This window comes from Erpetoichthys calabaricus, chromosome 2 (assembly GCF_900747795.2).
Source record: "Erpetoichthys calabaricus chromosome 2, fErpCal1.3, whole genome shotgun sequence".
NCBI lineage: Eukaryota > Metazoa > Chordata > Cladistia > Polypteriformes > Polypteridae > Erpetoichthys > Erpetoichthys calabaricus.
The window spans coordinates 132,655,791-132,667,714 of record NC_041395.2 but is presented as its reverse complement, the minus strand read 5'-3'; the positions used below and the strand labels follow the sequence as shown (position 1 = coordinate 132,667,714).

The following is an 11,924-nucleotide window of genomic DNA, read 5'->3' as shown; positions in this document are numbered from 1 at the left end:
TTTGCTTTTGAAAGTATTCCCTACTTCCACTGATGTTTTTTCACACTTTATTTTGAGCCTCTTTCTTAATTTCTCAAAGGGGCCCATCTGGTCATTTTGAAAGGTTTAAAGCCACGGTTGAAATAATAAAAATGTCTAAGGGTAAAACGGTAAGCAGTCGAAGTAAAGGCTGAGGTCAATTTCCAAATGATCAGGAGTATTAATATCCAGGCAAAAAGATCTTAATGCAAAAATGGTAAATATGCCCAAATGAAAATATCAGTAACAAGATTTATTTTTTTTAATATTCAGTAGGAGTGTTAGGAAACATTTGGTTGTTGGTGACATATCCCCAGAGGTTGTAGCTTCTGACATCATTGATACGGCAGGTTATAAGGTCACTTACAATGATCTTTTGTTATTCAAGTTTGTAGTTAAAGCAAAATAAATCTCTCCATCTTTGTTGCATTGAAGAGAAACAACCTTGTAATATGAAGGCATTTATTTAAAAAATGTAACTTTATTGAGCTTCTGTAAAAAGCCAAATATACCCGTTGAGAAAAAAGTTCTAACTATTTACATTATAAATCTTTTTTTGGCTTTAACTTTGATGTTTGATATAGAATAGCAATTGAATAAAGATATGATGGACACTCTGTAACAAATTTTCTTGTGGTCACCTCCATCAATTTGTTTGGACAGGATAACATAAGACTTTTGTCCCATATTGTAGCTCCATTAAAAAGCATCTTTGCAAAAAAAATTCTGAAATTTAGAAAGTGGATGGTGGTGTCATTTGAAAGTTGAAACATCCCTCTCATTTAGTAGATAATAGTCTGTCCATCAAATTGTACACATTTGAATCTGAACGTTCAAGAAAGCCATTGTGGGGGTTGGGGTCAAGTGTTGCTGTGATACAGCAATTCGGAAATCTTTGAGGGAAAAAGAAAAACATTGCAACATGGTACAGTAGTACGTCATACAGCATTTTAATGACAAAACACTGTGAATTAATTATAGCAATGAGGAAATTAAAGATTTTATACAGTTTTTAAAAATTCCTGGCAGCAGGTCCAAATCAATGGGTCTGACTTTAAAGGTTTAATATATCGAAAAACACCATCATCATTGTCTTGTGGTTTGATATGACCTGATGTACTTTTTCGGCTTATAGAAAGAAAAACACCAAAGTTACCTCTGTGATTGTAGAACAAATGTCAGAAATTTGCATCCTGATCAACTCAGCACAATACCACTTGACAGACTGATCAACAATACTACAGGCATGAAATACCTAATGGTATACTGGATAACTACTCCTTACTTTCATGTTATTGACCGAGTCTGGGATTTTTGGGTCCCTCTCATATTATAGTGATTAGTATTTTAACATTGGTCAAACCAGCTCTCACCACTTACAATTTGGTCTTGAATAATTTACTTCATCTTTCAATAGGTAAACCCAAATGTATTTAAAATATCTTACTAGAAATTTGATCAATACTGAAATAACTTCATTCATGTGTTAACATGCCATAAAAAAGAAAAACACAATAAAATTATATGAATTTTCATAAGGTGTCATTTTGAAGTATCTTACAATAACAGGAAATTAATTCAAAACATGTTTGAACGTATTTCATATATATCAAAAATAACAATAAATTATTTTATTATCAGATGAAATTTGTTTCATATGTTTCACAATGCATTTCTGTAATTTTTACATCCATTAAGAAACCCAGCTAATTTAGTTAAAGGCTATAGGGACTGGAGCCCAACACAGCATTTTAGATATTCTGAAACAGACATGTGAAATTATATATGCAATTAATTTTAATATGTAAAAAAAATCATTTTATTATCTTAGTCTAAAGCTCAGAATATTTATCAGTTTTAACCTTTAAAAAAGTACCACAAACTATGAACTGTATCATGGTTCAAATATAGATATCAAAGTGACTTTGACTGGATTTTACCCATTAGGTGTTTTTTTGAATTTTTATCTGGTTTTAGCAGTATGATATAACATTTGGGAACAAAAATACAGAGAAGTAAGCCAAAACTTGATGCCAAAATAGCAAATATTTCCACGGCTACTGTATACTTTCCAGGAGAGCTGATATAAGATGGAATAAATGTGATCCAAACAGCACAAAATATCAGCATGCTGAATGTGATGAATTTTGCCTCATTAAAGTTATCTGGTAACTTGCGAGCAAGAAAAGCCAGAAAAAAACAAATGACTGCTAACAGACCAATATATCCTAAAACAATATAGAATATCACTGTGGATCCATTATTACATTCCAAAATTATTATTTCTTTATCAGAATTAATCCTTTTTTGTGGAAAAGGAGGATATTGTACTAACCAAATGATACATGTCAAGGTCTGTAAAAGTGTAAAGGTTAAAACGCTTAACCGCTGTTGAGTTGGTCCAAAGCATTTTATTACATTACTACCAGGCATTGTTGCTCTAAAAGCAATGAGCACAACTGTTGTTTTCCCCAGAACACATGAGATGCAAAGAACAAATGTGATCCCAAAAGCTGTGTGTCGTAACATGCAGGACCACTGAGTGGGCTCCCCGATAAATGTAAGTGAGCACAGAAAACAGAGTATCAACGCAAAAAGAAGAAGAAAGCTTAGTTCTGAATTATTAGCTTTCACAATTGGAGTATCTCTGAACTTAAAAAATACAACAGTAATCATGGAAGTTAATAAAGCTCCAAACAAAGCAAATATAATTAATATCATCCCCATGATTTCATCATAAGACAAAAATTCAATGTCCTTCAAAATGCACTGGTCTTTCTCTTCATTGGCCCAGTATTCCAAAGGACACTTCATGCAGTAAACTGCATCTGTAAGTAAAATTAAATAGTCATGAACTAGCCATCTTAAGAAACATTAGGACTATGATGAATAACTTAAATGAAAAATAATTAATCAAATTAAAATGATATTTTGACTAACTATTGTAAGAGGAACATTCAATGCAATATGTAGCTAAACATATTTAGCACAATAAAACCCCAATGTTGCATTTAATTTGAAGCAGGCTTGCATTTTTACTCCTAAAATTGACATGAGTATGTGACATGAACCTATTCATATAAAGCAAACCACTGTCTTCTACTAAAAGGTTGCACTCTGGTATAGAAGTTTAACAAGGAATAGACATAAAAATACTTTTTTTAGTAAGTTTGTGTTTCTTTGACTTTTTCTTTTTGTCCGAGCACATGGCAGTGATTGAAAAGATTATAGTAAACACTCAAACAACCTGCAGATCCTTACCAGCATGTGGATGTCTTGAAGAAACTTTATTTACTACAATTTATGATATTTGTAAAGAACGGATGCGTATCCACTCGCAGGAAAATACTGTCCCGCTCTGCAATCATTTAATTTCCTTTTTACAAGGTGGATGTAAAAAATCTAAGCTGATATATTCAAATTGACTACTTCCACCATACAGGTTATCCAGGACTGGTCTCTAGTCTATGCTGAGCTCTCCTGGGACACATTCCAAAACCTCTTAACAAAGCAGGTTATGGAAAGGGATGAATTTAATGAAATAGCTTGTGTATTTACACACTGATCATTACCTGTGGTATTGCTAATTTCTCCTTCTGCACATGGTAGGCAATCAAAACAACAGACTGGTTTTCCCTTCTGTGTAGCCTTACGCGTACCAGGACGACAGCTTTCACTACATACTGATTTTGGAATCTAAAAGAAGAGTACAACAAGAAAACAAAGATGTACAATTCTGAAACATACTGTATAGTAATGAAGCATATAAAATTAAATCATGGTAACGTTTGCTTTTTTAAAATATTTTATTTTTAAAAACTCAGACATTACTGTGGCATTCTACTCAATCAGACATGTAACCCTTAGATTTGAATTAATTAATTTAATCCGGTCAATTTGACTGTGTGTCACACCTAATAAAACAGCAGCAAATGAATCCATGTCTTTTAATAGCACTTGGTCTTTTCCTGTGTTGTTTCTTGATAATGAACTTCATTCACACACACCAGCAGAGTCGCCACTCATCCCTTGTAATATGGAATCGCCACATATTGGAACATAAAATACACTGTACCATATTAAATCAGTAAGGGACATGATTTGAACTATATTTTGATAAACACCATTTCATATATACACTAGTTCTTCAAAGTACAGAGATTAACATGAAAACTTTGAGAATCAAACCGGTTATAAAAGCATAGTAAATGCGTTTCATTGTCATGTTGCGCTAATGTTGCAGTCTTACAAGTTCTACACACTGAGTGAAATTGCACGTCAGTGTCATCTTTAGCATTATGCTGCCTTCACATCCTACAGTATAGCGAAATGTCCAGGACAACACACTACACATAGTAATGTCTGCTAATGCAAGTTTATCTTTGAAATATAAGAGGCTGTCAAGGTATAGGTCTGAGTGGGAGTGGGTTATCCTTGTCCCTGGCAGTGGATATGCTTGCCATTGAGCTTTTTCGGTTGCCCATAAAGGGATATCTGGCCTGAAAGAGCACGGTGCAGGTGCTAACCATGTCTGAGCTGCAAAAGAGCAAATGACACAGAGTGGAATTGCTCGAGTCCTCTTACACTTATCCCAACGCTTGTTGTGGGTGTTAAATTAATTGTATGTTACCTACTGTAGCCTACATTATAACCTATATTAGCCTATATTATACTGGAACCAAAAAAATTAGGCAATAATCAGTGCAAATTGGTCATGCTAATATTTCCATCCATTTGGGCTGAAGATTAAGATATTTAAACTTATTTTATAATTCATAAATGATACATTCTATGACAGTATAAAATTTAAAACATTTAAACAAATAACCAAATCAGATACCTGTTTAGAGTTTTTTTTCAGTGTATTCTTTGCTATGGAAAAGCTGAGTCTATACACATTTTCAGTCTAATTAATGACTCCTCTCCAGGTAACAGCCATGGAGTTGACTCATATGTATCATGCAGTTAAACTACAACTGAAAGTGCACAAAAGCTGAACAATGATTTGATGTTTCTATTTTTTAATATTTAATTGTATAATTGTTAGTGCTTCTGGTATGTTATCTTGCAACATAGCAGTCCAAACCATATGTATTATGTTTGCAAAATATTATATTAACCCCCAGGGTGTGGTAGTCATGGGGCATTGTTTCTGTTATACAAAACTGTTCATTAAATTAACTGGAATAATTTAATATGTATATGCAAGCAATTATTAAAACTGTTTCTAATCACTGATTTTTTTTCCACTTAATAGAAAAATATGAATATGCTTGAAGAAAATAAATTAAATTGTGATTAACATGCAATTTCGAATAAGAAATGTAATCTTTCAATTAACTGCAAACACGTTTTTAATCAAACATAAGCCCTATTAAGAATTACTACAAATAAAAGAAAGGAAAACTGGAAATACAAAGACAAAAAAGAAAAAATAAGATTCAGTTCCCACCTAGAAGACAGAGATATTCAATTCTTAATCATACAGTAATGAAGCCCATAAAATTATATCATACTACATTTTGCCTTTTGTTCAAATAAAAACAAAACATATCACCTTTCCATCATTGTCAGCCCACGTAATGCTGTTGTTGTTCATTATGAACTGCTTTCCTTCTGATAAAGATGCATCATAAAATCCAATAGTCACAAATTCTGTGATTCCATTTATGCTAAGCTGCCAATTTACCAATTCATATCTTGCAGGAGGATCTCCATTAATGTCAAAATGTACATATTCACCATTGCTGACAGTGAAGTTAACTTTCTTCAGGTATTGCAATGCCTATTATATTAAAAATATTATAAACACTTAAAAAAAAGTTTAACAGGATCAGGCCATTCAATTAAACAGCTCATCAATACTTGTTTGCCTAACAACTTCAAAATAACATCAAGGAGAGACTGAAAAAAATTCTAAACTGCCACTTTAATTCAAACTGTTGAGTAAAATGTTCCATACAGTATACAGTACAATATTTATTACAGTTCTACAAATTCTTACTGAGACATTAACGACAGCAGAAGTCTAGGCACATTATCTTAAAACTATATTCACATTAACTGGATTTTACAACCAACATTACTTAATTTAAAAACCAGTGAATGATTAGAGTAAAATGATTTGATACTAACACATAATTTAAAAACTTCAGTGCCTTGGTTAAGTTAAGAATAAAAAATTATAAATGTCATAGGAAAAGCTACTTACTTGCAGTGGCAGTATATTTTTTGGGTTCGTCTTGCAGGGTCCTTGATTATCTTGGCAAGCTAGTAGGTCGTGGAGCGCATGTGCTACAGCATATACAGCTTTGTGCACATTATATGTAATTCTTAATTCAGAAACATCAGTGTACAGATTATTTACTACCTGTAGATTCTCCAATCCTGTACAGGTTTTAGAATTTGAAGCATTAATACTGCAATCAAACATATCTTCCCAAAGTTTAATTAAACCCGTATTGCCCGGAGTGCTAGATGGCCGAACTGACAGTAAAAACTCTTTCAGCCCTGGTATTGCTGCATTAGCGATTGAAAAGCCAATTGCTCCTTTAAAAATTCTGTAGTTTTCCTTAGTTGCCACATTTTTGGCAGAAACCCAGGATTCACTGCCTACCCACTGTAGACCTGTAACATTTTGAAGCAGCAGTTCTTTAATTAAAAATTCTAGGTCTATAAAAGATGCAAAAGCTACAATAATTTTTGAAGAAGCCTTTTTAATTATGTCAACTGTTTTAATAAATTTCTCTCTTGGGTTGGTTCTGTAAATAACCTCAGAATATTCAATACAGATACCTTCCTCTTCAGCTGTTTTTATAAAGGTAGCCATGCCAGAATTGCCATAGTCATTGTCACTTCTTATCGTCCCCACCCAGGTCCATCCAAAGTGCTTGACAAGTTGTGCCAGTGCTCTGCTTTGATAATAATCACTTGGTATTGTTCTGAAAAAAGTGGGAAACTCTTTCCTGTTGCTGAGACAAGCACAAGTAGCAAAATGACTGATCTGTGAAAACAAAACTAGTTAAATTAGATACATATATTAATATATTTAAAATCTATAATTTATAAACACTTTTATTATATCATGATAATATATTCGTAGCAACAATTGATTAATTGTATACTGTTACATATTTATATTAAATCCATCTATTGTGAATTTTTGACAGATCAAATGCTTAAAACAACTTTGGTTTATTATTAAAATTTATTTGAACAACTACATATCACATTAATTAAAACTGTAATAAGGATTTATTGAAAAATCACTGAGTAAGAATATTTTTTTTTAATCTAAAAGCTGTTAATAATACACTATTTCTTACCACTGGTATGTTAAATTGACCAACAAGCGTGCTGATACCAATAGTTGGAGAAGATGCAGACTCCCCTATGATTGTGTGAATGTTTGACTGTTGAGAACATGACAGAGTTGATGATTGTGCTTCTCCCGCTCCACTTATTAGTGCCATTGCAGCTTTGATTGCCAAAGAAACAGCACCACAGGAATCATAAATCTTATATCCCAGTGACACATTAGGCAAAATATCTGTTCTGTTGTTTATTTGCTCAATCGCAAAGATCATGGTTTCAGCAAACTGATATCCTGTATATTTTACACTTTTAAAATAAATAAAAAACAAAACTTAGTCATACTTAAAAAATGTAACTTGTATGTTATTTTAAATAGTCAGAATACTCACCCTTTGCAGTTTAATGCTTCAGGCCTTGACTTAAGTGTGGGTTTGGATTCTATAATATTATTATGTAGTGTAAATATTCCTCCCAGCATGAAGTCCCCAGTCTTTGAAAAAAGAGGAATATCAGGATTTGTCCATAATTTGCAAAGATGATCTTCACCCTGTACTGAAAGAGCCAGCACAATAATTCTCAGAAGCATGTCTCTGAGTAAATTACAAGACACCAAAGATAAAGAGCTGGAGTTGATTGAGTTTATATAATGTTCTGCCTGAAGGTATTACTCCTTCAATAATTGCAAAGTAGAAAATGTTCTCATTTGCCTAATGTAGTCATGTTAGCCATGGGATTTGTAAAGTGTCTGTTTTTTTTCTGCAAATAGTATCTTTAATGTCTTAAATGTGCAAATTCTGATGGTAGTTATTTTAGTGATATGAAAAATAGCCTTATTTTGTATCCTAAAGTTATGTATGTAGTTTATCAATATACTTCTACTGAATTTGGGCAAAGGGAATACTAAAGAGAAGCATTTTAAGAAAATTCTCAGACATTTGTAAAATTCAATTTGAAACCAATGTAAGTCTATTCTACATAAAAACTGTTAAAGATTATATTAAAAAATATTCGGTACAGATACAATGCCACTACAAATTGAATTGCTGTCTCACAGCACTTTTATTCCACTTTGATTCTTGGATGGAATTTTATCCATCCATCCATCCATCCATCCTCTTCTGCTTATCTGAGATCGGGTCGCGGGGGCAGCAGCTTGAGCAGAGATGCCCAGACTTCTCTCTCCCCAGCCACTTCTTCTAGCTCTTCTGGGGGAATTCCGTGGTGTTCCCAGGCCAGCCAAGAGACATAGTCCCTCCAGCGTGTCCTGCGTCTTCCCCGGGGCTCCTCCCGGTTAGATGTGCCCGGAACACCTCACCAGGGAGGGGTCCAGGAGCCATCCTGATCATGCCCGAGCCACCTCAACTGACTCCTCTCGATGCGGAGGAGCAGTGGCTCTACTCTGAGCTCCTCCCAGATGACAGAGCTTCTCACCCTATCTTTAAGGGAAAGCCCAGACACCCTGCGGAGGAAACTCATTTCAGCCGCTTGTATTTGCAATCTCGTTCTTTCGGTCACTACCCATAGCTCATGACCATAGGTGAGGGTAGGAACGTTGATTGACTGGTAAATTGAGAACTTCGTCTTTCAGCTCAGATGGAATTTTATGTTTGAAGAATTTGCATATTCTCCATATGATCTCATGATTTTCTACTGTGAAAGAACTGTTTTTCCCTTTTCAGTCTAAAGGTATACTGTATGTTTGATTGACAAACCTAAATAGAGCTTGTATGTGTAAGAGCATGGCCTATAGTTGACAGGGTTGTTCTGCTTTATACTTCCTGGGTAAGGTCTGTCTGTCCCTAATGCTTTATAGTAATGGGAAAGTTTAGAAAGTTAAGTAAAAGTCTGTTGTCCAGCCCCAATCTTAGTCATACCTACAGTAAATGTGACTTTTCCATTCTGCAAAAGGTCATATGTTAGACACGACCGGGGGAAGTCTTACATCAGATCATTGATGGAATCTTCAATTATGCACCTCAGCTGTATCATCTGTTGAGATCAGGTATGTTGCTTTTGAAAGGTAAGCCTCTGTGAAATGGATGGTGGTGTAGGCATGATTTGATGTGCTGGGAATTTATTTTTCTTTGGTAATGGAACATGATGCACTAAAGTGAGTGAGACAGGGCATCACTGTTGGCAGCTCACATTGTCTCCTTATGGAAAAATGTGTTAAAAGTACAATGAGTTTATCAGAAACTTCAGGTGTGTCAGAGTCCGTTATGATTTCTTGTCAGGACAGGATGACAATTTTAAACAACATCCTATGAAAGTAAGACCAAGTATTCCAGACAGCCAGGTCATCCCAGGAAAGTCAGAGAAGAAGTAAAGGAATTACCCATTAAAATCATGTGGCCTCAGAGAAATATAAAAAAGTGGGTTTGGCTTAAGAAGCAAATAAGCTGCCTGCCTTCACCTGAGAGGCTGCTCCATACAGAATAGTTATATAATTCTTTGCATTTATATAGCGCTTTTCTCACTACTCAAAGCACTCAGCAATTGCAGGTTAAGGGTCTTGCTCAAGGGTCCAACAGAGCAGAGTATCTATTGGCGTTTACAGGATTCGAACTGGCAACCTTCCGATTGGCAGTGCAGATCCCTAGCCTCAGAGCCACCACTCTATGTCAAGAGGACCTTACTTCTCTAACCGGGAAAGACACTTTTTATTTGACTCCCTGTTATGCATGTTCTACGATAAGTGAAGCCCCTTATTTCTTACATTTTTAATAAACAACAGTTATGCATGTTTCCTTTTATGCTCTTCTATTTGTTTACTTGTTTTTTTTTTGTGCTACCATTGGCCATTTCTTCATTTTTCATTAATTCTTCAGTTTTCTTAATACACATTTTCACTCCATTTCCTTTCATCATCCCAAAGACATGCTGGTTATAGTAGGTTATCTCTTAAAATTCACATGGTATGAGTGAGAGTTGGTGTGTGCTTCTGTGAGCCATGTGATTGACATATATTAAATTGTCGGGATAGCCTGCAGCTTCCTGAGAGCTGGTAATGAAATGAATGGGTTTGAAAAATGAGGTAATGAATTAATATTGCACTGTAAGATACAACAGTTTTTTAATGCAAAACTATGTGTCTGGTAGTGTCTTAGGTGCAGGAATAAAACCACATTTTAATGTTTTTAAAATGTCAGTTTAATTTTCTCTCTAATTTTACATTAATTATTCCGGCAATCTTTAGCCTAAAGCTATGCTGTCAGGCTAAATTGGTAATGTCAAATTTTAACCATTGTAATGGAAGGCATGGATGGGCTGGCATCCCAGCAGGGATGGATGGTGGTACCTTCCTACATTTCTGTGTGATGCCCCATGCACTGCTACCTCTGCACAAGCTCAAACTCTAGGCGTCTGTGACGTACCTGAATGGACCAGTGGTGCAAAGCAGAAACACTGAGAACAATTTTTTATTACAGTGCCAGCAAGACAAAAAAACTGTAATGTCATGCACTTCAAATTAATTGCAGTCTTCTGCAATGATACGGAATTAATATATATATATATATATATATATATATATATATATATATATATATATATATATACACAAACAACAATAAACAAAAATAAGTGGTGGTGAATATGTACAGTACTTACAATGGCTCAAAAAAATATTAATGACAAAAATAAAAACAAACAATCAGACAACTCTTCTTCTTCCTCACAGAACAAAAATCAAGAGGACAGAAAAAAATAGTTATCAAAATCAAAAGTGACAATAATGGTACAAGGACAAAAATACAATAACTCTCTAAATACAGGAATGCTCAATAAAAATCACTATTCAGTTCACTCACCTTTCTCTCTAACTCCGGATGGTCAAAACACAATCCCTACTGGGCGTCCCTCTGTTTTATATGCCAGGCCAATTTCCCTGCAGTCATTAATGCTAACCCAATATACACCAATCAGCCTGTGACCTTCTACCCCTGCCACCTTGATCTTGCTGGAAGTCTTTGTATTTTCGTTGTTTGCCTTTACTTATGCATGTGTGTGTGCCGGGCACACACTCACATGCACACGCTTCCAGCTTCCTGAAGTCACTTTTAATTTTACTCTTTATCTGTAAGTTCAAAATTCAAAATTCCACTGTTTAGCCTGCCACAACTCATGTGGCCAAATGGATGCCCTTCCACAGTATGGCGTGAAGTATTGGTTGGTTGTTGCTGTGTTTGCAGTCGAGGGTTCAAATGGGTGAGAAGCCTTTTCACTCACGTTAAAAATAAAACAAGCCTTTTGTAAACCAGAGATTTACATTTTTAACTTGTTTATTTGACTGACGTCTTTATCCATGGTGACTTATACTCCTTGAGATATAATTAGCTACATTTATTACTGTATATATTTCCAATTGAAGCACAAGCAGGCAAAGTGACTTGCTCATGGTCACACAGTACTACCAGTGGTGTTTGAACCCACATCTTCAGGGTCTGCAATCCAAAGCCTTAACCACTAAAACACACTGCCTGCATTTAGTAGCTGAGTCCTAGATTAGGGGAGTAAGACACCATTTAATTTCCACACCAGCCTACACTATACCATCCTATATACAAAATGAGTGCCACACAAAGTCAGTGTGT

At 34.8% G+C, this 11,924-nt stretch overlaps 1 protein-coding gene across 1 annotated transcript; it reads right to left on the bottom strand.

Moving 5' to 3' along the window:
* Nucleotides 1–1,659: 1,659 nt before the first annotated feature.
* Nucleotides 1,660–7,927, bottom strand: LOC114643364 (extracellular calcium-sensing receptor-like). The gene is made up of 6 exons (XM_028791953.2): nt 7,722–7,927; nt 7,344–7,638; nt 6,230–7,021; nt 5,576–5,803; nt 3,591–3,714; nt 1,660–2,846 (listed from the first exon to the last, which is right to left on the bottom strand). The coding sequence occupies exons 1-6, from the start codon at nt 7,916–7,918 to the stop codon at nt 1,933–1,935; spliced, it is 2,550 nt and encodes an 849-aa protein (XP_028647786.2). The 5' UTR covers nt 7,919–7,927; the 3' UTR covers nt 1,660–1,932.
* Nucleotides 7,928–11,924: the final 3,997 nt, after the last annotated feature.

Coding starts and splice junctions, on each gene's coding strand:
- LOC114643364 (XM_028791953.2), bottom strand. CDS start 7,918: ATGCTTCTGAGAATTATTGTGCTGGCTCTTTCAGTACAGGGTGAAGAT. Junction 7,022..7,343: donor GTCAATTTAACATACCAGTG/GTAAGAAATAGT, acceptor TTGTTTTCACAG/ATCAGTCATTTTGCTACTTG. Junction 5,804..6,229: donor AAAATATACTGCCACTGCAA/GTAAGTAGCTTT, acceptor TTAATATAATAG/GCATTGCAATACCTGAAGAA.